Source organism: Rhineura floridana, chromosome 3 (genome assembly GCF_030035675.1).
Source record: "Rhineura floridana isolate rRhiFlo1 chromosome 3, rRhiFlo1.hap2, whole genome shotgun sequence".
Lineage (NCBI taxonomy): Eukaryota > Metazoa > Chordata > Lepidosauria > Squamata > Rhineuridae > Rhineura > Rhineura floridana.
Genome location: NC_084482.1, coordinates 94,042,411 through 94,068,473, shown reverse-complemented (window position 1 = coordinate 94,068,473; position 26,063 = coordinate 94,042,411). Strand labels below are relative to the sequence as shown.

The following is a 26,063-nucleotide window of genomic DNA, read 5'->3' as shown; positions in this document are numbered from 1 at the left end:
CAGTGGGTTGTCTCCTTCTTCCACTCAAGACAGGTAGAGATCACATGGCCTTGATCTTTGTGCTAAGTTTGGCTTTTGTTGCACCTCAGGTTAGCTAAGCCTGGGCCAGGGTTCACATTTCATACCGGCAAGGCAATTAAAGACATCACCTTGACAAGATCTAACAAACATTTATTAAAGACAGGGTTAAGAAACAGCAGATATTTACAGCCCTTGGTCGCCATTAGGACATCTGTTATCAGCAGTGCCAGTCTCCTGTGGGTTAAGTTGACCGTGCTCTTTAGACGCTCCTGAACACGGTCCAATCTGATCTGCATTCTGCACAGAGCTTTATACTAAGGAACAGGGCTCTCCTTTATATCGTCTTTTCTCACTGGCTTCTCTTGCCCTGCTAATTGTCCTCCTTTAGACTCTAGCTTCTGCTGCAGAGTTCTTTCCTTTTCCAAGCATTCCTTCTTTGGGTTTTTTTTTACGGGGGGGGGGGGCATTGAAACAAGATGTACTAGTACTTGTCAGACTGAATCCATCTCTAAATGGGTTTTCAGGTTACTATTTTTAAATTGCAATACAAATATCATTGGCTAAAATTACTGTGTAATTTTGAAAACTTCATGTACTATTGTTGAAATATTGTAAGTCTTAAGAATATTTTTTAATGTTTATAAGATCCTGTACATTTTTTTCCCTTCCTTTTAACTGTTGGCAGGGTGGTTAGGCGAAACAGAAGATATACACAATCTGTTTCTGATTGTGGAGTTGCTTTCAAAAGATACCTTTCTGTGACAGATTGTTCCCTTCATAAAAAGTGGATTTGCAAAAGAAAAGGTAAATTAAGAAGTTGTCTTTGCCTCTCAGAAGCAGATGAACAGTTTGTCTCTGGAAACTGATGGTCTGTTCCCCAAAGAGATGAAACTGATATGCTGTTTCTTGTGGTTTGCCTACTCTCACTATCACCTGATCAAACAGAAGATAATGCTTCAAAAATATGTGAAATCTGTTTGATAAGATATGATATTGGACAATAAATGAGTATGTATTTAATGGGCTACAACAGCTCTATCACATCTCCTTTAGCTGTCTTTAAAAGTATTGATTTTCTCTCCCCATGCAGCTGAATTGTATGTAAATCTTCCTGATTTTAGTGACACTTACACACAAGTAAGTACACATAGAATGATTTATTTTATTTGTGATTTCTGTCCCACCTTTCTACCCCAAAACGTACTCATGGTGGCTCACAAAAACTACAAATAAACATCTACAGTTAAACAATTAAAAACTGCAGTTAAATTTCATTGCAGAGACTAAATTAAGAAACACTTACTGGAATCAAATCGCCTTCATTACTTTACTGTCTGCCAAAACAATCACACCTTCCTAAGCAAGCTTTTCTACAATTTGGGTGCCACAACTGAGAACACCCTCTTTCATGTCCCTACCTACCATATATCCAATGGCATGGTAACATGAAAGAAGGCCTCCATAGTAGATCAGAATTCCTGGGCAGGTTCATATGGAAGGAGGCAGTTATGAACACAACCTGGAATTGCATCCAAAAATGAATTGGTAACCAGTGTAGGTGATAAAGAATTGAGATAATGTGCTCCAATTTTTCTTGTTCCTGCCAGAACTCTAGCAGATGCATTTTGGCCCAATTTCATGTTTTCAAAGGTTGGGGAACAAATTAGAAAATGAGATGGGATGGGGAAAAAGAGCATCCTGGAGGAGGCTATGGAACTGGAACAAGGGCACTACACACTGCGGGCCCCATGTGTGTATATGTGTGTATGTGTTCTTCGTGATTTCTAGCATACAGAGACTGCATACAGAGACCAAAGGTACAGAACTTTCTAAAGCTTTCAAGAATAGTTCAGTATGCTTCTGAATACCAGTTGCTGGCAACTGCAGGGGGAAGAGTGCTCTTGTGCTCAGCTCCTGCTTGTGGGCTTCCCATGGGCATCTGGTTGGCCTCTGTGAGAAGAGGATGCTGGACTAAATGGTCCATGGGCCTGATCCAGTAGGCTCTTCTTATGTTCTTATGTACAGATAGCCACTTGAAAAACAGCAGTAAGAGTTAAGTGTGATTCTTAAACACTAAATCCAGTATCTCTGTGGACCTGTGTTGAAATGCTTGGCCATTCAAGATCTTGATTTTGGAGATATAGTCAGTAGCAATTGTGTTTAAATGTTTACTGCTTCTGAAAGTTCAAGTCTTTGACAACACAAACCTGTACCAATGAGGGGTGGAATCTTTTAGAAGCATGTTTTTATTTATTAAACCATGCAGATGGAAAAATAAGTTGGTGAAAAGATATAGTTTCAGCATCTATTGTATCACCTGCAGGATACATCTATCCACTCCAAAATAGATAGGTTACACTTGCACATAGATCATCTGCACACTAATAAGGCTCAATCATATTTTATACATTTCATTTCAGTTGACTGTTTGTTGTATTTTGAAACAGATGTTGATCTCTTTAGTGAGCTCATTGGAAGAGCATTTTACCTGCCACATGGAGAAGCTCCTACATATTCTACTTTAAATAGAGCTAAACAGGCCTGTTTAATCTTACAAAAATGTACTGGAGTGGTAGAAGCAGGGAACAATTTCATGTTACACACTGGTGTGGACATATACAACACTAGGGACAATAAAGTGAAAACCTGGATTAAATCAGGTATGCACTGCAATACAAGCGTGTGGACATTTCTCTCTTTGTCAAAGTTTGTATTTAACCCAAAGATAAATGGTTTGTCTAAATTATTTTAACAATAGCAAACTGGGGTGTTACATAGTTTGGAAGCAATATTGTGCCACCCAAAAATGAGGCAGTGGTTTCTGCATACTTGGGAGACATTATAGATATGCATGTATAGGTTTGAAAATGAGAAGTCTTTGAAAAGTAAAAAAGATAGTCTGCTCCTTTAGGTCAAGAACCATCTAAATACAGTATTTGCAGTTGGGAGGGGCAACAAAGAGGCAAAGATAACAAAGGATGAATGTGAGCATATCAAATATTATAATGTGTCATCAATTTGTAGTGTATCACAAGTTCCTACTTTCTGATAGATACTAAATTCTGTCAGATGCATGCTTGGATGATTAGAGAAGTCTTCATGTCCCTAATCTTAAAATTGGGTATTTAATAAAATTGTCTCTTCAGAATTCAATTATTATGCAGCTGCAGATAATTTTTTCCATAGATGTGGCCTATGTCTAACATTCTAAATGGTTATTAGCATGTGGATTTACAGAAGTCATACTTGTATTTTATTATAACATAGCATTTTACATTTTTCATAGATTGTGCTGCTGGAAGATTTGGGGAGAATTGTGAACAAATATGCCACAGATGTGATGACGATGTGTTGTGCAACCCCTACACAGGGTTGTGTGGGGACAGCTTGTTCTGCAACAAAAATGATCCTACTTTCACTTGTGAAAAAGGTGATCTGTGAACCTGCCTGTGTTTCTTCTTAACATTTTCTATTCCTATGAAGATGAGGATCTAGATTATGACAAAAGCCTGTAGTGTAGGAACCTCAAACATTGGTTGTGATCCTTTTCTCACCTTATAGAACCAAACCCTATTTCATTGGAAGGCATGAGGTTGAAATCTGAACCCAGTTCAAAATTCAAGTAGAATGTAGCTAAGCAAAGTAATAAGACTAGTCCTTGTTACTCACTTAGTAACATGGTTGGAATGGACCCTGTGAAGTCATGGATTAGTTCATTACTTGAATTATCAAAAAAGCAAGACAGAATAGAGATAGCAGTAAGACCTCATTCAAGATATCAAGGATCTAATAAAAGAATGCAGGACACGATTCTTGATTATGGTTGTATGATAAGACTTAAAATTAACCTAACCAATCATTTAGTAAGAGCCCAGTATCCTTCTCTCAAAGACAGCGTGGAAAAGAACTGCTTTAAGGTCTTGAAGTATCTCGAACAAATAACAATGATCATTGGGAAAACTATGATTGGGGATTACATTTAAATATTTCTTAGACAGGGCAAATGCTTTATATTTGTACTCTGGAAGAAAGAGCTATTTCTTGATGAGGTCAAAATGAGTGCTAATTATTGCTTTATTATACTATGTATTGTCATAATGATAATTTGGAATTGTTTGTAGTGAGTGAATGTATAAATGGGCTTACTTGATTGCCATAATTTACCAATAAAGGACAGAATGTAGCGTGCTTGGGTAAAATGCCCCAAACAAGCTTCATGACTTGTCATTTCTGACATTCACTAGTACAGGTCGAGAATAAAAGATCATTTTTTTCCTAATTTTCATTGTTTCTTGGTAAATATTGACATTTACCAAAATAGGTTAAGAAATGTCTAGAATTGTGATGAAAAGTTTGTTTTTCAGACAATTTAGTGATAAGTGAAGGTGCCTCATATCAGTTGGTTTCAGGGTGTATAGTTCCCACCTTTGTTTCTGTTTTCCTAGCGCTCACTCCAGGATTAGAAGTTGCACGTTAAACCCTGTTCCTCTTCTGCCAGCGCCCCTTTGCTGTTTTAGTGGCTGATTATTGAATTGGCTGCTTCTGGAGTAGGAGAACTGGGACAATCTATAGCAGACTGCCCTTCACCACCACTAACAAGGTTCCACTTTAGCACACTGATGGAAGAGAAAAGGAAGATGGGTGTAAGTTCTGTGGTACCTGAGAAGTGGGCGATGGCAGGTGGACATGTACTTAACAAACAAGTCATTATTTGGTTAGGTAGGGAACCTGGATTGATCTTGTGAGGTGGGCCAGGTAAATACAGCTTGGTCAGGAGGTAAATATAATATGCTACGTGAAGCAGGTCTCTTTTATTCTAGCTGTGAGATTTTATTATAAGTATCATGCATTTGGTCTAAATATGTAGTAAAACATAGTCTTAGGTATAAAATTGTTGGCCTTTAGGCTGGTTTACCCAGAAACAATTCAGCATGTCTGTATATATTTTCATTTCAGGGACCTTGATGGGTGGGAGATGTCCTGTTGAAGATGGCTGGGTGTATTGGCATGGCAACTGTTATTACTTTCCCAAAGAAACAGAAAAAATCTGGTTAGATGCAAGAGATATGTGCAGACGATATAGGGACACAGACCTTCTCTGGATATCCAGTAGAGATGAGATGGTATAATCCTGTGTTTTCACATAAACTGTATTTACTATACCATGAAGTAGCTTCAGTGGGAAATGCCTATAATTGCACTTTGTTTTGGGGGTTTTGATGTGCAGGGTTTTATAAAATATATATATCTATAACACTCTCACATATGTTTTCTACCTTTTTAATTTTTTAGACAGCGCTTCTTTCTATATTGCCCAGAGGAGTCTACTGGATTGGTCTTCATGGTGATCGATTTTGTACCCGTTTGCAGTGGTCAAAGGCTAATATTTCATATGCAGATTCAGAATGGTAAGTTGAGTGTGAACCACAGGTGCCAATAATAATAAGCGCCCACAATCTGAACTTTACAACAAAGCTGAATGAATGTTAAGGCTTATAATGAGTCCCCCGCTCCCTCTTAAATTTATATTTACCCTGCTGGAGGTATTTTGACCAGGACTAGCTGCGAAAAATCCTGGTGGGTTCACATTGCTGAATGTTATTTTTGTCATGTGTCACTAAAGCGCTGCTAGAAGCTACCAGTCGCTCATATTGGAGGAACTGTGGAATGTGTTTTTTTTCTTAAATGTTTAAATAAATTTACTAGGTGTTCTGGACTATTTGCATATGTTAGCATGCCAGTAGTGCATTCATCCACATTGTTGATTGATGGTATCTAACTTTATTTATTTGATTCCATTTATGAATTGCTTCCCATAAAATATCTCAAAGTGCCATCACAGTAAAAACCATTAACAATAAAACAATTAAAAACAATTCCATATATAAAAACAATTTCAACTTCAGTATAGATACATACTGGGATAGAGATATAAACAGTGATAAGTTAGCATGGAAATGGATTTGCACACATGCTAAGGGCATTTAAACATTAGTAGGCATATGTGGAAAGCTTAGATAGGTGACATTTCTCACACATCCTCATTTCATCCTATATAAGGACATAACATAAGAAGAGCCTGCTGGATCAGGCCAGTGGCCCATCTAGTCCAGCATCCTGTTCTCACAGTGGCCAACCAGGTGCCTGGGGGAAGCCCGCAAGCAGGACCCCAGTGCAAGAACACTCTCCCCTCCTGAGGCTTCCGGCAACTGGTTTTCAGAAGCATGCTGCCTCTGACTAGGGTGGCAGAGCACAGCCATCACAGCTAGTAGCCATTGATAGCCCTGTCCTCCATGAATTTGTCTAATCTTCTTTTAAAGCCATCCAAGCTGGTGGCCATTACTGCATCTTGTGGGAGCAAATTCCATAGTTTAACTATGCGCTGAGTAAAGAAGTACTTCCTTTTGTCTGTCCTGAATCTTCCAACATTCAGCTTCTTTGAATGTCCACGAGTTCTAGTATTATGAGAGAGGGAGAAGAACTTTTCTCTATCCACTTTCTCAATGCCATGCATAATTTTATACACTTCTATCATGTCTCCTCTGACCCGCCTTTTCTCTAAACTAAAAAGCCCCAAATGCTGCAACCTTTCCTCGTAAGGGAGTCGCTCCATCCCCTTGATCATTCTGGTTGCGCTCTTCTGAACCTTTTCCAACTCTATAATATCCTTTTTGAGATGAGGCGACCAGAACCGTACACAGTATTCCAAATGCGGCCGCACCATAGATTTATACAACGGCATTATGATATCGGCTGTTTTATTTTCAATACCTTTCCTAATTATTGCTAGCATGGAATTTGCCTTTTTCACAGCTGCCGCACACTGGGTCGACATTTTCATCGTGCTGTCCACTACAACCCCGAGGTCTCTCTCCTGGTCGGTCACCGCCAGTTCAGACCCCATGAGCGTATATGTGAAATTAAGATTTTTTGCTCCAATATGCATAATTTTACACTTGTTTATATTGAATTGCATTTGCCATTTTTCTGCCCATTCACTCAGTTTGGAGAGGTCTTTTTGGAGCTCTTCGCAATCCCTTTTTGTTTTAACAACCCTGAACAATTTAGTGTCGTCAGCAAACTTGGCCACTTCACTGCTCACTCCTAATTCTAGGTCATTAATGAACAAGTTGAAAAGTACAGGTCCCAATACCGATCCTTGAGGGACTCCACTTTCTACAGCCCTCCATTGGGAGAACTGTCCATTTATTCCTACTCTCTGCTTTCTGCTTCTTAACCAATTCCTTATCCACAAGAGGACCTCTCCTCTTATTCCATGACTGCTAAGCTTCCTCAGAAGCCTTTGGTGAGGTACCTTGTCAAACGCTTTTTGAAAGTCTAAGTACACTATGTCCACTGGATCACCTCTATCTATATGCTTGTTGACACTCTCAAAGAATTCTAATAGGTTACTGAGACAGGACTTTCCCTTGCAGAAGCCATGCTGGCTCTGCTTCAGCAAGGCTTGTTCTTCTATGTGCTTAGTTAATCTAGCTTTAATAATACTTTCTACCAGTTTTCCAGGGACAGAAGTTAAGCTAACTGGCCTGTAATTTCCGGGATCCCCTCTGGATCCCTTTTTGAAGATTGGCGTTACATTTGCCACTTTCCAGTCCTCAGGCACGGAGGAGGACCCGAGGGACAAGTTACATATTTTAGTTAGCAGATCAGCAATTTCACATTTGAGTTCTTTGAGAACTCTCGGGTGGATGCCATCCGGGCCTGGTGATTTGTCAGTTTTTATATTGTCCATTAAGCCTAGAACTTCCTCTCTCGTTACCACTATTTGTCTCAGTTCCTCAGAATCCCTTCCTGCAAATGTTAGTTCAGGTTCAGGGATTTGCCCTATATCTTCCACTGTGAAGACAGATGCAAATAATTCATTTAGCTTCTCTGCAATCTCCTTATCGTTCTTTAGTACACCTTTGACTCCCTTATCATCCAAGGGTCCAATCGCCTCCCTAGATGGTCTCCTGCTTTGAATGTATTTATAGAATTTTTTGTTGTTGGTTTTTATTTTCTTACCAATGTGCTCCTCAAATTCTGTTTTAGCATCCCTTACTGTCTTTTTGCATTTCTTTTGCCAGAGTTTGTGTTCTTTTTTATTTTCTTCATTCGGACAAGACTTCCATTTTCTGAAGGAAGACTTTTTGCCTCTAAGAGCTTCCTTGACTTTGCTCGTTAACCATGCTGGCATCTTCTTGGCCCTGGCGGTACCTTTTCTGATCTGCGGTATGCACTCCAGTTGAGCTTCTAATATAGTGTTTTTAAACAACTTCCAAGCATTTTTGAGTGATGTGACCCTCTGGACTTTGTTTTTCAGCTTTCTTTTTACCAATCCCCTCATTTTTGTGAAGTTTCCTCTTTTGAAGTCAAATGTGACCGTGTTGGATTTTCTTGGCAATTGGCCATTTACATGTATGTTTAATTTAATAGCACTATGGTCACTGCTCCCAATCGGTTCAACAACACTTACATCTCGCACCAGGTCCCGGTCCCCACTGAGGATTAAGTCCAGGGTTGCCGTCCCTCTGGTCGGTTCCATGACCAACTGGTCTAGGGAACAGTCATTTAGAATATCTAGAAATTTTGCTTCTTTGTCATGACTGGAACACATATGTGGCCAGTCTATGTCTGGGTAGTTGAAGTCACCCATTACTACCACATTTCCTAGTTTGGATGCTTCCTCAATTTCATATCTCATCTCAAGGTCTCCCTGAGCATTTTGATCGGGGGGACGATAGATCGTTCCCAGTATTAAATCCCTCCTGGGGCATGGTATCACCACCCACAACGATTCTGTGGAGGAGTTCGCCTCTTTTGGGGTTTCAAGCTTGCTGGATTCAATGCCTTCTTTCACGTATAGAGCGACACTGCCACCAATACGTCCTTCCCTTTCCTTCCGATATAGTTTATATCCATGGATAACCATATCCCACTGGTTTTCTCCATTCCACCAGGTCTCGGTTATGCTCACTATATCAATGCTCTCCTCTAAGACCAAGCACTCCAGTTCTCCCATCTTGGTTCGGAGGCTCCTAGCATTAGCGTACAGGCACTTGTAAGCAGTGTCTCTCTTCAAGTGTCTTTGGTACTTTTGGTTTGGCCTGTGGTAATTTTGCCCTTCTGAATCGATATCCTGTGCCCCTGCTGTCATGATGCCTACTTCTAGGCCTACCCCTTTTAAAATTTCATCATTTGTTTGGTTTTTATCCCAGGGGGGAAGTTTACTCCGAACCGGACCTTCCTCAGCTCCTGTCGGGTTTCCCCCCTCAGTCAAATCAGCCAAGCCTGTCCTTTTGGACATCAATAGAGGAATAAAAGCACACAATCTCCAATAATCCTTTCTGGGAGCTGTTTTCATTCTAGTGATTCTTAATGAAGGACTTATTTTAGTTGATGGTGATGGGGAATTTTATATATCCACACATATATAATCATAGATATTAAAAAGGTATATGTTTTATAATCATAAAGAATTAAGCATTGAATTGCAGGCCGGTTGGGGCCCCAAAGATTCAGGCTCACAGAGAACCCTGGATTTCCAATGGTCCTCAATCAGGCCTGTGAGAAAAGCAGGCAAAAAGAACTTAGTTTGAGCTCTTGGGTTCTTGCCAAATCGACCGGTACATGATTGACTGAGATTGATTACTCTATTGTTTTGAATCAAGGAGTGTTTATATTGTGAGAGAAGCTGTGATTGATGTAATAAGTAGGAATTGCCAATATTTGATTCTTGAGTAAAGTTATAATGCCACCTAGGGGGAAAATCTGTAATAATTATTGAATGTTTAATGAAGAGAGATTTTATAATGATTTTACAACTTTATAAGTGTGTTTTCATTAAGAAAAAGGTGGTGTTATCATTAGAAAGAGGGGGTAGCCTGCCTCCTTTATATTTCTGAGGCTGAAAGATACTAGTTAGCCAGAGTCGCCCAGTTTTCCTTTGTCTGTGTGGTTTCACATTGTAGCTCAGGGGTTTAAACAAAATCCTCTATGAGTTGTGTATTTCATAAGTAAGGGAATGAGATTTCTGAGAAAGTATAAGGACATAAGAACCTCTATGGCAAAGGAATAGAACTGGGGGTGCTCATACATTCCCAAACACCCTGAGTTGAGACAAACTTAACTCAGGGAACTTGTCCAAATATTTCCAGGTGTACCTGGGTCAGCCTGACTGATCAGAAACAATGCAACAATGGATGTACCAAGTATGCTTGAAATCATATTCACAATAGTAACTGTTCCAACTAGTCCCAAAATTCATTAATCTAGCGAGACAGTAGGAAAATGGTAACATTAATGGATGGACAGAATTTTGGAATCAGGAGCAGGATTTTCTAATACTTTCTGATTGGTTTGGAACGATTGTAGAGAGGAGGAACTATGATGTTGGGTGGGCAGGAACTCGTGAGATTGGTGAAATCATTGTCACATGCTGTAACTGTACTCTATAAAAGAGCTTGCACACAGTGCCTCAGTGCAGTCCCTCCTGGATGTTTCTGGGAGGCTGACCCTGCATATGCTTGTAAGGATAAAGGCCTACCTTTTGCTCCAAGCCTGTGTCTTCCAATTTATTCAAGGACCCCCAGCAAAAAATCCCAAGGAGAAAGAATTCTCCAACAATGGCATTTTTTCACAAAACAGAAATATACACACCTCTTACCTCTCTCTCTCATATACATGCATGCACACATATTATAATAATCCTCCATAAGAAAATTTCAGAGAGCCTTCTGACACCCTGAAGAAATAACTGATTAAGTATAGCATTAGCCTTCTGGTAGAGTATGTGGTGTGTATTGTTAGTTGTATAAATGGTATATAAGTGGTTGGTATAAGTACCACTGAGGAAAATTAGTGTTGCACAGAGGAGTCTACTGGATTGATCTTCATGGGGATCTCTTTTGTACCCATTTGCAGTGGTCGAAGGCTAGTGTTTCATATACAGATTCAGAATGGTATTTGCTGAAAGGCAAAGAAAATGCAAAAAAAAGAGATACTATTGGCATTCAGTTCTAGTCCTTTTATGGCTTATGACATGTGGGCAGCAAAGTTCCTAAGTTATCCATGTGCTCCTGTTGGTCTCCCATGCATGTAAGATTATCTCAGATGGATCTTGAGCTCCCTCACAGTTCAACTTTGCAGAATCTTCTAGGTCTCCCTTATGCTGAAGCATCAGTTCTTCTCCGCCTTCACCTGGTGTGGTTGTTGGTTCATGCTCTCTGCTAACTCCCACAGTTCAGGCCTGTATTTTTCTCTGTGTGTCTGCTCCTTTTCTCATTTGTGTTTGTGTCCTGATTCTTCTGTCCATTGGCTTTCCCTCCCTTTTTAAATAAAGGGTCCCCCTCTCCTGTGTTGGTTCCTTCCCTCAGCTTTCCCCCTATGTGCTGCCCTGTTTGCTTGACTGCTAAACTCTCCCCCTCTTGTATTGTTTCCTTTCTCCTCCATTGTCCATTTTCCTTATCACTCCTCCCTCCCAGCAGCCCACAGCCCTTGTTTGTCTCAGCTTCCTCCTCAGCATCTATAGCTCTCTTGCCTCCAAATCATGGGAAAAGCCAAGGAAAACTTGGCCATGCCTGCTAAGAAGTCCTGCTTGCTGTCACTGTCTCTCACTATGTAAGCCTCTCACTTGGCCCCTGTGGAAAGAAATTTGCCACATATGGTGGCTAGTGCCAATCCCTCTACCTCCAGGGCTGAGGCTTCTTTGACTTCTCCTGTGCTGGCAGGCAGGCAGTCCCTTTGGCGCCACTACCAGCCTCAGAGCCCCCATATTGAGACGCTTCAGTACAGCTAGACTTTGGGACTGGGGAAGCAACAGCAGGTTTGCCTTGGCATTCTCCCTTTCTGGTGAGTTGGACATCAATACAGGAGGAAAGGCAGAACTTTGACTGGGGGAACTGGAATTGGAGACAAGTCATAGCACTTTGTGCACACGTCTTTAAGAACAGAGGAACAGATTTCAGACAAAGAGGGGGTGCAGTGGCAGTGGCTGGGAGACCTGGGAAACATTTTCTCCACCCACTCAACTTTATTGGCTTCCTGAACTCAGCTTCTGTGTTCTGCCCAGTCAACCAGAATTGTTCAGTCCGCTACTACAGCACCCATGTTTACTGCCTTCTAGACCCACCTCCTTCCAATCAATTTTACTACTCTTCATCCATATTTCACCAGTCGGAGGAAGCCCTGTTTACTGACCTGGCTAAGGACCTGGCCTTTATGTTTGCAGACTTGTCTACTCCAACTGAGCTGTCCTCCACTACACCTGGCTCTCTAGGGGTTCTCAGCCTGTCCTCTCAGGTGAATCAGACCAGTGCCCAGGTGACCCTATCCCACCTGGGTCAGGCTCCCAGGGACCCCCTCATACTTCTCCAGACAACCCACTCTGTTTCCAAGGCACAGCCAGGAGGCAATGCTCTGCTCCTTCTGGAAGGCAAGTTCCTGACAGGGCTGAAGATCCTGATTCAAAGCCAATTGTTTTAGTTTATGAAGAATGGAGTCAAAGACTGAAGGGGTTTCTTCCAGCCACCTCTTGCAAGACTCTCACTACCTCCCCTTGTTATGCAAAGCCTCAGCTGCTCTGGATCTGAATGTGTCTGAGGACATTGCCATCCCCTCAACATCTTGAGTGGCAGCAATCTGCCCTGACCCAAAGCCTAAGTCTAGAGGGGTGAAACGTCCTTTCCCACTACCTACACTCATTAAGTCTGAATTTGATACCCCTCTTCAGTATAAAATATCTGTATCTATTGCTGACAAGTATAGCACAGTGGGGAGGAGAGCCTGGCTGGGAGTCCAGAGTCTGTGAGTTCAAATCCCTGCTCGTGTCTCCTGGGTGTAAAGGGCCAGCTAAAGATCAGCCCCACAGGGAGTGGCTCAGGGGTTACGTGCCCTGCCACCTGTGCAGCCGTGGGCAAGATGCATAGTCCCAAGGAGCCCAGTTGCCCCCCAGCTGGCAGTTGCGGACAAGGAAGGGGCTGGCTTGTGCAGCTGTGGCAAGGTGAACAGGCCCTAGCCAGCTGGGGAGGACTAGCCTCAGAGGGAGGCAATGGTAAACCCCCTCTAAATACCGTTTACCATGAAAACCCTTTTCATAGGGTAGCCATAAGTTGGGATCGACTTGAAGGCAGTCCATTTCCATTTCATTACGGTCTAGGGCAGTGCCCTCTTCTGCCTTTGACCATAAGGGGGAGCTGAAGTCCTACCTGAGATCATCTTTACATGAATATAGAAAACTGTATCATGGTAAGACCAAAGGTCTCATTCATCAAATGAGCTAGTTCATGGGTCAGCTCTAGCAGGTTGATAGCAGCCTGTCAAACGTCTTCTCTAGAAGCCCTCTTCCAGGTGCTCCTACCATACAAGATGAAGTGGGTGGTGATCAGGGAGAGGGTCTTCCCAGCTGTGGCGTCCTGTTTATGGATTTTTCTCTTAAGGAGCTTGCTTGGTGTCTATCCTGATATCCTTGAGGCACTAGATAAATGCCTTCTTATTCTTCTAGGCTTTTAATCTCATGTTTTAAACTTTTGATGAGATTGTTTTAGTGTTACCTTTGACAATAGGTTTTTTTAATAGCACTATTTTTTTTAGCATAGTTGTAGTTTTAAATTTATTTTTGCTTTTGCTGCTGTTTTGTTTGTTGTGTTTCATGGCACAGTTATAAACTGTCCCAAACATTTTTAATTGAGCGGTGAATGGTATAGAATTTTAATAAATAATACTTGCCATATCTATTTCTCTGCAGAGCACGTTAGGAATTTGCCTTTAAGCCATTGTGTTGTCTAGCTCTTCAGATGCCATTTGTCACTTTGTATTTCTGATATTCAGTCTCAGAGACCACAGGCTGCACCATATATTGCGCTGTTTTGCATGTCATGGTAATTTATTTATTTATTAAATTAAAAAAAAAAAATTATACCGCCCCATAGCCGAAGCTCTCTGGGCGGTTCACAACATCAAAATATCAACATACAATTTAAAACCACACATTAATCAATTTAAAACATAACTCATTAAATTTCCAAATAAACCTATACTAAACTAAAATACTAAAATACTTAAAATACTAAATGCTACAATGCTAAAATGCTAAAATGGTAAGCTTTATCATGGCTTACAGTGACTACAGGGATGTCTGAGCTGGCAGAAAAGAGCTTGCAGCCTGAAAAGAGCTTCTCTCCGGCCCTTTTTACTCATGTACCACAAGCCCAGGTTGGGACGACACACTATGCTGAACCTTTGGCTTACTGAGTCTTGCAAACCAAGAGACTATCAACCAAAAACCAAGAGTTTGGGCAGATTCATACATTACATAATGGGATGTTTTAGCTAATTCTAGCTTCTTGCCATATGCCTCTGTGGGGCTCAAATTATGTATTTGCCATGTGTATACATTATAGTTCTTCATATGTGTATGTACATTGTTTTTTTCCATATTCATATGAAATGTTTTATGTGTTCTCTGAAAAATTAATATGTGTAGCCCTTAATAGAATGGTAATAGGCCACAGTAACTTCTTGAATACTATTAAAGTTTGGAAATCCATTTTCGAATATAACTTTTGTTTGTTTGTTTGTGTTTTTAAAAATTGAGGTTACGTAAGAAATCATGGACATTATACTGGATGTGCTGTGTGCAGCTGAATGTTCCCAAAGGTTCAATGCCAGGAACTAGCTGTTACGGGAAAGGATCATGGGTTTGCAAGAAAACAGAAGAAGGTAATGTGAAAAAATATTGCTGATCTATATACAACATTAGAAGACATAGAGTAAGATAGTTAAACATAGAAAACACCATCATAACAATTCTATTCTGGCTACCTTAATATGCAAATCACTAGAATTTTATTAGAATCACTATTTTCTGCATCAGATGTGCAACTCTTCTTTCTTACCTATTTTACTAACCCAACAAGTTAACAAGATCAACTTTTTTGTGAGATCTGAGTAACTTGTATATTTAGATTTTACCTAGCCACATGCAAGACCTGAAATAAGGTTTGAAATAGCCCATTCCTTATCCCCTCAAAGAACTATCTATTCACAGCCATAGTAGAATAGCAGGAATTCCTTTCCACTTGGAAGTGATTTGGAAATGTTTGCCATGTAGTCTTAAAATGTATACAGAACTGTATACAAAATTCCAAGAGTGGTTACATCATAGATTTTTATAAAGACAATTAAGATACTGGCAGTTTTATTTCCAGTTCCTTTCCTAATTGTCCATAGTGTGGAATTTGTTTTTTAAATTTACTGTAATGTTTTTGTTTTTATTGTGTATTTTATTAAATATGTGACTATTTTATTGTAGCCGCCCTGAGTGCCCTATTGTAGGGTAGAAGGGTGGGATATAAATATTTTGAATAAATAAATAAATTTTTCACCATTGTCACACACTGGGTCAAGGTTTCATTGAGTTCTCCACTTCAATTTGAGCTCAAATCCTATCACTGAATATGTGAAGCTGGTAATAAAAGAGTCCATTGGCTAGTAATAAAAGAGTCTAGATGACAATGCTGTGATTGGTAGGAGCCAGCATGGGTTTGTCAAGAAAAAATCCTGTCAAACTAATCTCATCTCTTTTTTTGATCGGGTCACTAGCTTAGTAGATGGTGGAAATGCTGTAGATGTCATCTATCTAGATTTCAGCAAAGCGTTTGACAAAGTCCCCCACGACCTTTTGATTAGCAAACTGGTCAAATGCGGACTACATGGAAATACCGTCAGGTGGATTCACAACTGGTTGGAAAACCATACTCAAAGAGTGGTCGTCGGTGGCTCTGCTTCGGACTGGAAGGAGGTTTCGAGTGGAGTGCCACAGGGTTCTGTCCTGGGGCCGATACTCTTCAACATTTTTATCAATGACTTAGATGATGGTGTGGAGGGAAGCCTTATGAAGTTTGCGGATGATACGAAACTGGGAGGGATAGCTAACACAATGGAAGACTAAAATCCAAAGGGACCTGGATAGACTAGAAAATTGGGCTGAAATTAATAAAATGACATTCAATAAAGACAAATGCAGGATTCTGCATTTAGGCCACAAAAACAAAATGCACGGGTACAGGATGGGAAATACCCGGCTTAGCAGTAGTGCGTGTGAGAAGGACCTTGGAATTGTAGTGGATTGCAAGTTGAACATGACCCAGCAGTGTGATGCTGCGGCAAAAAAGGCAAACACGGTTTTGGGCTGCATAAACAGAGCTATAGTTTCCAGGTCGAGGGAAGTAATAGTCCCACTATATTCTGCATTAGTCAGGCCTCATCTGGAATACTGCGTTCAGTTCTGTGTGCCTCATTTTAAGAAAGTTATAGACAAGTTAGAGCGGGTTCAGAAGAGGGCGACGAGGATGATAGCCAGTATGGAGAACAAGTCTTATGAGGAAAGGTTGAAGGAACTTGGCATGTTCAGTCTGGTGAAGAGAAGGCTGAGGGGTGACATGATTGCACTCTTTAAGTACCTGAAGGGCTGTCACATAGAGGAGGGTACAGATTTGCTCTCTACTGCCCCAGAGGGTAGGACTAGGTCTAATGGCTTTAAGTTGCAGGGGCGTAGATTCAGATTGGACATTAGAAGGAACTTCTTGACAGTAAGGGCAGTTCGGCAATGGAACCGACTGCCTAGGGAGGTGGTGGGATCCCCTTCGCTGGATGTCTTCAAGCAGAGGCTGGACAGGTATCTGCGGGAGATGCTCTAGCTGTGGATTTCCTGCTGTGAGCAGGGGGTTGGACTCGATGGCCTACAAGGCCCCTTCCAACTCTATGATTCTATGATTCTATTCACTTCAAATCCAGGAATATTCTGAAGGTGTATGAGGCCACCACCTTGCTAAAGCTAAACAGGACTGGGTCTGGTCAGTGTCTGGATGGGAGACCACCTGGGAACCACATATATGCCTGGAGGCTGTGAAGGGCTGGATGTGGCCTAACAAACTGAAACTTAATCCAGACAAGATAGAAGTGTTGCTGGTCAAGGGGAAAACTGCACCAGGGATAGGGTTGCAACCTATTCTGGATAGGGTTGCACTCCCCTTGAAGGAGCAGGTCCGCAGTTTGGGAGTCCTCCTGGATCCTGCCCTGCCACTTGAATATCAAGTGGCTACGGTATTCAGGAGTGCATTTGGCCAGCTCAAACTGGTCTACCAGCTGCGTCTGTTCCTGGAAGCAGTTGACTTGGCCACAGTGACACATGCATTGGTGACATCAAGGCTTGATTACTGTAATGCACTCTATGTGGGACTGCCTTTGAAAACGGTTTGGAAATTACAGTCGGTTCAAAATGCTGCACTCAGAATGTTAACTGGAGCATATCACCCCTGTGCTTTACCGACTACACTGGCTCCCAGTTTGTTTTCAGGCCCAATTCAAAGTGCTGGTTCTGACCTTTAAAGCCCTAAACAGCCTTGGACCAATGTACCTGAGGGACCGCTTACGCCCATATGTACCTGCCCGGGATTTAAGATCAGCTACCTCTGGTCTCCTCTGCGTGCCTGGAATGAAAGATGTTAGACTGACAGGCACGTGGGAAAGAGCCTTTTCAGCTGTGGCCCCCAAGCTTTGGAACACCCTACCCCAAGATGCCCATTCTCCTCCCTCCCTGATGGTTTTCCGGAGACTTCTGAAAATGATCTTGTTCCAGAGAGCCTTTGGGAGGGACTGAGGGTAGAACCTGACACTGACTTTATGCCTTCTATTTTAATTTTTACCTCTGTAATTAGTCCCTTCAATACCATTCCCTATATATATATGTGTGTGTGTTTTTTAATGTATTTTAATTGCATTTTATTGTAATGTTTTTGTGATTTTTATTGTGTTCAATTTTTATTATGTACACGTTCAATTTTATTGTAAGCCACCCTGAGTGCCCTATTATAGGGTAGAAGGGTGGGATAGAAATATTTTAAATAAATAGATAAATAAATATGCTGCCTTGAGTTCCTTGATGCAAGAAAGGTGGGATACACATGTAAGAAAATAAATAAATATAAGTGAAATAAATAAAATAGAAGAGCTGTTTCCATCAAGCCTTCTAAATGGGGACTTTTACCCCAGCCTGTACCTCTATTGGATTTGAAATTATTTTTACATATGTTTTAAATTGTTGACATTTTTATTGTTAAACCACTGCCAGATATTTTATAGGAAATGATTCATAAATTAAATAAATAGTAAATTAAATAAATAAAAGTATAAGTAAGGGTTTTTCCCCAGTGTGTGTCTCTTTCAGCTTGCTTAAGCTGAACCACAGTGACCACTTTATCCAGTTTACCAACTCAGTATTTGACAGGGCCAGCTACTTACTTACTTACTTACTTACTTATATCCCGCCCTTCCTCCAGCAGGAGCCCAGGGCGGCAAACAAAAGCACTAAAAACACTTTAAAACATCATAAAAACAGACTTTAAAATACATTAAAACAAAACATCTTTAAAAACATTCTTTTTAAAAAAGCTTTCAAGACATCTTTTTTTTAAAAAAAGGTTAAAATATATTGGTTTTAAAAAAAAAGGTTTAAAAACTTATTAAAAAGCAATTCCAACACAGACGCAGACTGGGATAAGGTCTCAACTTAAAACTTCCAGGCTGGATTATTGTAATGCGCTCGATGTGGAGCTGCCCTTGAGGTTGGTCCGGAAGCTGCAGCTGGTGCAAAATGCGGTAGCAAGACTACTCACTGGGGCAGGGTATCACCAACATGTCACCCCGCTGCTGAAAGAATTGCAGTGGCTGCCCATTTGCTACTGGGCCAAGTTCAAGGTTTTCTCCAGGTAGCATGCCATCGCGTGGGTTATAGTGCCATCTAGCATCCAAAGGCAAGAATGTACTGAAGTCAAGACCTTGCGGCAGGCAAGCCCTTCCCACTCCAGTTCATTCTTGCCTTTGTCCGAGGCTGTTCATATTTCCGTAGCATAACGCTTTAGTGTAGGAATTAGTATTCAGTGTGTGTGTTTGTGAAATGTGTGTGTGAGACAGAGAGTGTGTTGGGCCTGGGGATTTTGTTGGCCCCTCTCTCCTATAGCTTTTGTGGGGTGGTTGTTTTCAGTGATTTTTTCTTCTCCCCCCTTCCCTGGCCACAGCGGGGTTGGCTGCCCTTCCCGGCTTTGCCACCCCTGCTTAGCAGCTGCGGTGATACCACCCCTTCTTCAGGTGGGTCTGCTTCACATGGCGCTACTTCAGCTCCCCCTGTGCTCGGTTGTGGCTCCTTCTGCCCCCCCCCCCCCGTTGCTGCCACGGCTCACTAATACAGCTGCTCAGAGCTCTCGGCCACGGCTCCCTCAGCCCACTACTCTGGCTACCCTGGAGCGTACTGCTTTATGCAGGGCCACCTCTGCTCTCCAAACCCATTTGTTTACTCCAAACCGGACCTTCTTCAGCTCCTGTCAGGTTTCCCCCCTCAGTCAGTTTAAAAGCTGCTCTGCCACCTTTTTAATTTTAAGTGCCAGCAGTCTGGTTCCATTCTGGTTCAAGTGGAGCCCGTCCCTTTTGTACAGGCCCGGCTTGTCCCAAAATGTTCCCCAGTGCCTAACAAATCCAAACCCCTCCTCCCGACACCATCGTCTCATCCATGCATTGAGACTGCAAAGCTGTGCCTGTCTGGCTGGTCCTGCGTGTGGAACCAGTAGCATTTCAGAGAAAGCCACCTTGGAGTTCCTGGCTTTCAGCATCCTACCTAGCAACCTAAATTTTGCTTCCAGGACCTGCATTTCCCCATGTCATTGGTGCCAACGTGCACCATGACCACTGACTCCTCCCCAGCACTGTCTACTAAACTATCTAAACGACAGGCGATATCCGCAACCTTCGCACCAGGCAGGTAAATCACCTTGTGGTCTGCATGCCCATCACACACCCCACTGTCTATGTTCCTAATGATCGAATCACCCACTACAAGGATCCCTCCACCCCCCAGAAATATATCCTTGGCACGAGAGGATAGCTGATCATCCCCCAAGGAATCGGTCCCTTCTAAGGGATCGTTTCCCTCTTCCTCGGCTGGATGCTCTCCTTCCCCGAGACCATCGTTCTCCATGATAGCAGGAGAGCTATCATCCTTGGAGTGGGACACTGCTATAATGTCCCTGAATGCCTCCTCCACACACCTCTCTGCCTCTCTCAGCTTTTCCAGGTCAGCCACCTTGGCCTCAAGGAAATGAAGTCATTCCTGGAGAGCCAGGAGCTCATTGCACCGAGAGCACACCCACGACTTCTGTCCAACAGTGTCGGGGTTTCAGATCGAGGTCCTGAAGATGCTCTAAGAGAGAGTGGGGAGGGGGATTTGGGATTCCAGGAGTTGCAGATGGTGAGTGAGGAGGAAGGGGACAAGCAAGAGATGCAGACAGTTAGGGACCTTGGAATTCCAACGGACGAAGACTCATCCCCCGCTCCTTTCGCGATGCAGGGAGGGGGATGGGAGGAGGAGACGGAAGGAGGAGGATTCCTAACCCCCCCTCAACTCAGCAGTCCTGGGAAGAAGCCAGCGCCCGGCTCTCCATTCTCTGCCCCCCCCAGGCTGGATAGGGAAGTCAGCACTTCAGAAGGGGAGGGGCCCAAGGATCCCCCGTCTCCTCAAGCCCAAAGAAGGCAGAGGAGGAATGAGCAGAAAAGGGGGGAAGCGGGGAATCTCTCAGGAGAAGCGCGAGGTTACGCGCCCGCCTCCCTCCTTCATAAGGGTCGCGGAGGTGGGAAAACTTTGCTCTGTCAACTTTCTTTCAACGCTGCAGGATTAGGTAGTTAGGGATACTAGTGATTTAGAATAGGGGTTGCATGAAGCGCAGTAAATATAACGTTGAGATCTCCTTAATAAAGAAAGAATTGCTTACAACATCGAGTCTGGTCACTGAGTCTCAGCCTGGGCGCGACAAACAGGCAGATAGTCATACATGCTGCAGGCAGTGCAAAACACTGGAAAGCCCCCACACCCCTGCTGGCTTCTTACCTGCATAGTTTTGTTTAAGGTTTATTAAGTTAATGGGTTGGAGACTGCAGTTTAGTTAAGGTCAGGGAACAGACGGGCAGAGTGGGGGGCCCTGGCCTCCTTGCCTTACTGCCGAACTTGCTCTGCTGCTTAACTCACCTTGACACTTTGTCAACTGGGGCCTTGACGTTTTGTCAGCTGGGGGCTCCCTCTAGCTCGTGGAGCAGGCTCCCGGCTCCCTCGCTAGGGTGCTCTGACTTTATATGTGTGGCTGGTCCCTCCCAGCTACTGCTGCCAGCCAATGATGTGTTAATTGAGGCTGATGGCTCAACCATCAGCTGGGACTTAACTCCTTAGGATTATCTCAGGCTTCCTTCCTTTGAAGGCAGGAAGGCAGTCTTCCTTCCTTAGCGAGGGGGGGCTGTTTAAGGACTTTGACTAGTGGTACTAAGAAAGGTTAACTAGCTTTTACTCTATTTTTATTTTATTTGCTGACAGCAACCACTTTTATCAGTGCAAGTTCCCCTGTAGGTTTAAGTGGTGCCTTGCACTCTGGCCTGGACAAACTAGAGTAGCTTTTGGCTGCTTTTAATCTAAGCAGGGGGCTGTGACTTCCAGGCGAGTCTTTTTTGTTTTCCCACCTATTACAGCCTGACCTTTTTTTAACCTAGGGAAACAGAGTTTGTGGTTGTGTTTAAGGAAGGCTAAAGCTGCCCTTTTTAGCAAAGACTGAGCTGACTATCTCCCTGTATGTATTGGTGGAGTTTCCTTTTTCCCCTTCTCTCCAACTGGAATTTAGCCTTGTTTACAGTGTCCCCTGAAGCTTTTCTGCTAGGGTGGTGTTGAAAACTAGCTTTCTATAGGCTTCCTACCCCTAGGATCTGTCTCCTAAGATATAGGTTCTTTCAGGATTTGGCTCCTAGCTCACGGTGACCCTGGGCTGCCCTTATTATTTATTACTCTGAGCTGTTTTAATTCAATGAAATAATGAAATAAATGGGTGCTACTTATCCTCTTCTCGCTCTGCTGCTTAACTCGCCTTGACGCTTTGTCAGCTGGGGGCTCCCTCTAGCTTGTGGAGCAGGCACAGAGATGGCACGTCTAATATTTAAGGGTAGGGAATTCCACAGGGTAGGTGCCACAACACTAAAGGTCCGTTTCCTATGTTGTACTGAATGGACCTCCTGATAAGAGGAGGTCCAGAGAACTTCGGCTATGGGGCGGTATATAAATGCAATAAATAAATAAATAAGATGGTATCTGCAGTCCCACATAGAGTGCATTACAGTAATCCAGCCTGGAGGTTACCAATGTGTGGACAACAGTGGTCAAGCTATCCTGGTCCAGAAATGGCCACAACTGTCTTAGCAGCTGAAGCTGGTAAAAGGCACTCCTAGCCACTGAGGTCACCTGGGCCTCTAGTGACAAAGATGGATCCAGGAGCACCCCTAGACTATGGACCTGCTCTTTCAGAGGAAGTACAACCCCATCCAAAGCAGGCAATTATCTGAACTCGGGAACCACTAACCCACAGCACCTCTGTCTTGCTAGGATTCAGACTCAGTTTATTGGCCCTCATCCAGCCCACCATCGAGTCCAGGCAGTGGTCCAGGGCTTGCATGGCCTCTCCCGGTTCAGATGTTATGGAGTAATAGAGCTGGGTATCTTCAGTGTACTGCTGACACCTTACCCCAAATCTCCTGATGACTGCTCCCAAGGGCTTTATATAGATGTTAAACAGCATGGGAGACAAGATGGTACCCTGCAGCATCCCACAGCACAACTGCCAGGGGGCCGAAAGGTAATCACCCAATGCTATTCTCTGAAAATGACCTTGAAGATAGGATCGGAACCATTGTAAAACAGTGTCTCCAATACCCATCTCACCAAGTCAGCCCAGAATGGTATCAAAAGCTGCTGAGAGATCAAGCAAGAGTAACAGGGTCGCACTCCCCCTGTCCTTCTCCCGATAAAGGTCATCAATCAGGGCTACCAAGGCTGATTCAGTCCCATAACCAGGCCTGAACCCAGACTGGAATGGGTCAAGATAATATGAGTGGAGCCTAAAATCTCCAAGGCATTGAAAGATGGGTTGTACAACATTGCCACCCTGGGCTCCTGCTGGGAGGAAGAGCGGGATATAAATCAAATAATAACAAATAAATAAATAACATTTCCTGGTCTGCAGCATGCCCCGAGCAGATTCATCCTTCAGAGTGATTCATTTCAGTGCCAGCACCATGGCCGCTGACACTGTAACAAGACACAATGTGTGACTTCTGACATGGTGGAAAGAGATCACTTTAGATGCATGAGTCAGGGAGGCAGTCAAGAGACAGTATACCCTGGAGTTTGCAGAATGTCTGTGGTACAAATTCAGAACCTCCCCTTGATCCAGATGCTATGTAAAATAACTCATGCTTCAGCTGATTTGTCATCTTGTAGACATGAGGCAATAGAGGCTGCACCCCAGGACTAGAGAGCTCCAGTTATTTGATTGTTTTCTAGTGCCAAGAATGGGGATGTCAGGCTGATTTTAGACTTTAAATGATTGAAGGTCATGAGGAAAAAGAAGTTCAAGATTTAGACTCTCAGCTCCTTAGTATCAGCTATTGAACAACAGGATTTCCTGGTTTTCATAGGCCTCTCGAAAGCATATCAATCCCCAGTCAGACTTCAGACAGAAGATTCCTTTATTTCACTTACAATAATGTCATCAATTCAAGATGCTACAGTTTGAGCTCATTATAACTCCGTGTACATCATGGTGGCTTGCCATTGTGTGAGAAGGCTTTGTGAAGTAGAAGTGTATTCATATTTAAAGTAAATAATGGCCCTCTTCTATATCAATGCTGTTTTTTCTATTTTTGTCCAATTAATCACTGCATTTCAGCTGTTTGGGTTATTTGGGTCTCAGCTTTAGTTAATTGTGTGTCCTGCTCTAGTCAAGTGGGACTTCTTCAACCTTGTCTTCTTAATTGAAGGGGGAAAGGAATCCATGCCAGATTTCGTCTCCCACTACCACAGAATATAATGGAAATTCCTGGCAGTCTAATTTCCCTTTTTGCCTTGTTATCAGTCTCTGTCTAGGCTTATAGTTTGCTTTGCATCTTTCAAATGATGTGTGTAAATTGTATAGCTGATTATCCAAATCAATTATGTTCTTATTCTAGAAAATATGGATTTCCGCAAGTTTAATGGCTATTACCTAACTGGCATTGTCAACAATACTAAAGTGGCCACCCACAAATCATTAAGTAAAGCCTTTCAGCAATGTAGATATGAAAGAAATCTTTGCACTGGAGTTCAAAGGATAAGAGCTACATACACAACATTTCTTGCAAAGCGACTTGTATTTGTCAATGGATCATTTGCAAAGCTATATACGGCGTATTTGAAAACTGGTGTGTATGCCACATTTGTGGAAACGTGTGACAGGGATTAATTATTCCATCATGTACTTGAATCACTCTTTTTATATCCGTAGTATAGTGGCAAGCCCAATAACTTCTGGAAACTCACAAACCCTCCTCTGTTGTTTGTCCCCGATCAATTGATATTCAGAGTACACCTCCTCTGTATTTGTAGGTTCCCATTTCACTATCATGGTTAATAGCTGTTGATAGACATATTGTTTTAAAATAATTACTGAGCATCCACTTAAAGCTTCAAAATATACTTCAATCTACACTTGGAGGTCACTGATTCATAGGGTCGCCATAAGTTGTAGTCGACTTGGAGGCACATAACAACTACACTTTTAGACTATAAACAAATATAGCATTAGATGCATATTGTTAGATTTTTGTTTGTTTTGCTCAATAATAGCTCAATTAAAAACATAAAATTTGTGGCTGCTAGATCCCCACATTGTTACTTCTGTAATTTGTTGTAGAAGTTCCTCCCTCCCCATCGCACCCCCACTTAAAAAAAGATGAGAACTTTATTGTGCTGGAGATAACATTTCTTATTTAAAATGGTTATATATGCTGAAAAACACTAATTTAGGTTGCTTTAATGGGAGCAGCAAATGTTATTGGAGGTCCCACACAATGGGAGCAGAGCTAAAGGATTTACAGTGCATTTTAACCTATTTGTCCTATTGGGTTCAATGAGGCTCAGGTTAGTGGGGTTAGGATTGCAGCTAAACTTCAGTTTTACCTCCATTTTTCAATATTTTAAACAGTTCCCTTGTTGAAAACACAGGTTTTAATGTGAAAATTGAAATTTACAATAATTCAGCTCAATTCTAGCCTTCAGCTGTGAGCTGTTTGTAACCCTGGAATCTTTTGTTGTCTTTCCCTGGATTGTGTGTAATGTTGTTATGTTATATTACCATTGTGTGTACATGTACACACAGACACACACACACACATTGTGTTATAGTCATTTTAACATGCTGTGTCAATTGATCTTTGAAATCTCTTTTGACAGCTTGTACACCAGGGTATTATGGTCCTGAGTGTAGTATAAATTGCACCTGTAATGGCACTGAGAACTGCAATCCAATAACTGGACAATGTTCAGACAATGAACAGTGTAATGAGGACTACATAGCAACAGATTGTGAAGAAGGTACACGATTTGCAGTCCTGTTCGTTGAGTGGCTGTCCCCTCTCCAGACTGATATGCAGTGGAAAAACTGAGCCTATTGACCTGATTTATAGCAAAGTAACAAACCTGTCACAGAAGAAGTGGTGTGAGAAATTAATCCGTTCTTGTTCTTATCACCTAATAACAATGGTATTTGTGAAAAAATTGTGAAAGGAACTGCTACATACCTCATCCTACTCCATTACCAGCAGCGTGTGTAGGAAGTGACAGGCAGAGTAAGGATAGTGAGAGGAGATGTTGACAAAGAATGAATAATTCAGAAATTGTAGAACTCGGGTTTGCCTGGAAAATCTGCTAAGAACCAAATGAGACATTACATGGGATTTCTATGAATAAGACTCATGTCCTTTTTCCTTTCCAAAAGGGTATCAAGTGGAAGGGAGTTTAACCCTTCATTTCCCTACTGTTTCTCTGACTCCCCCTGTACTATTAGTAATGGAGGACAAAAAATACAGGTACACAAATTCACATCATTCTCCCTCTCAGCCACATAGCTTGAGAAGTAAAAGTTCAG

At 42.3% G+C, this 26,063-nt stretch overlaps 1 protein-coding gene across 1 annotated transcript in view; it reads left to right on the top strand.

Annotated features, from left to right (window-relative positions):
• LOC133378773 (uncharacterized) overlaps positions 1-26,063 on the top strand; it is a 196,288-nt gene that overhangs the window by 121,410 nt on the left and 48,815 nt on the right. Inside the window, exons 29-36 of the mRNA XM_061613399.1 lie at positions 707-825; positions 2,469-2,681; positions 3,308-3,451; positions 4,978-5,144; positions 5,314-5,429; positions 14,615-14,739; positions 24,109-24,339; positions 25,370-25,510. Of these exons, the coding sequence (XP_061469383.1) occupies positions 707-825; positions 2,469-2,681; positions 3,308-3,451; positions 4,978-5,144; positions 5,314-5,429; positions 14,615-14,739; positions 24,109-24,339; positions 25,370-25,510 (1,256 nt within the window). The remainder of the gene's footprint in view (positions 1-706; positions 826-2,468; positions 2,682-3,307; positions 3,452-4,977; positions 5,145-5,313; positions 5,430-14,614; positions 14,740-24,108; positions 24,340-25,369; positions 25,511-26,063) is intronic.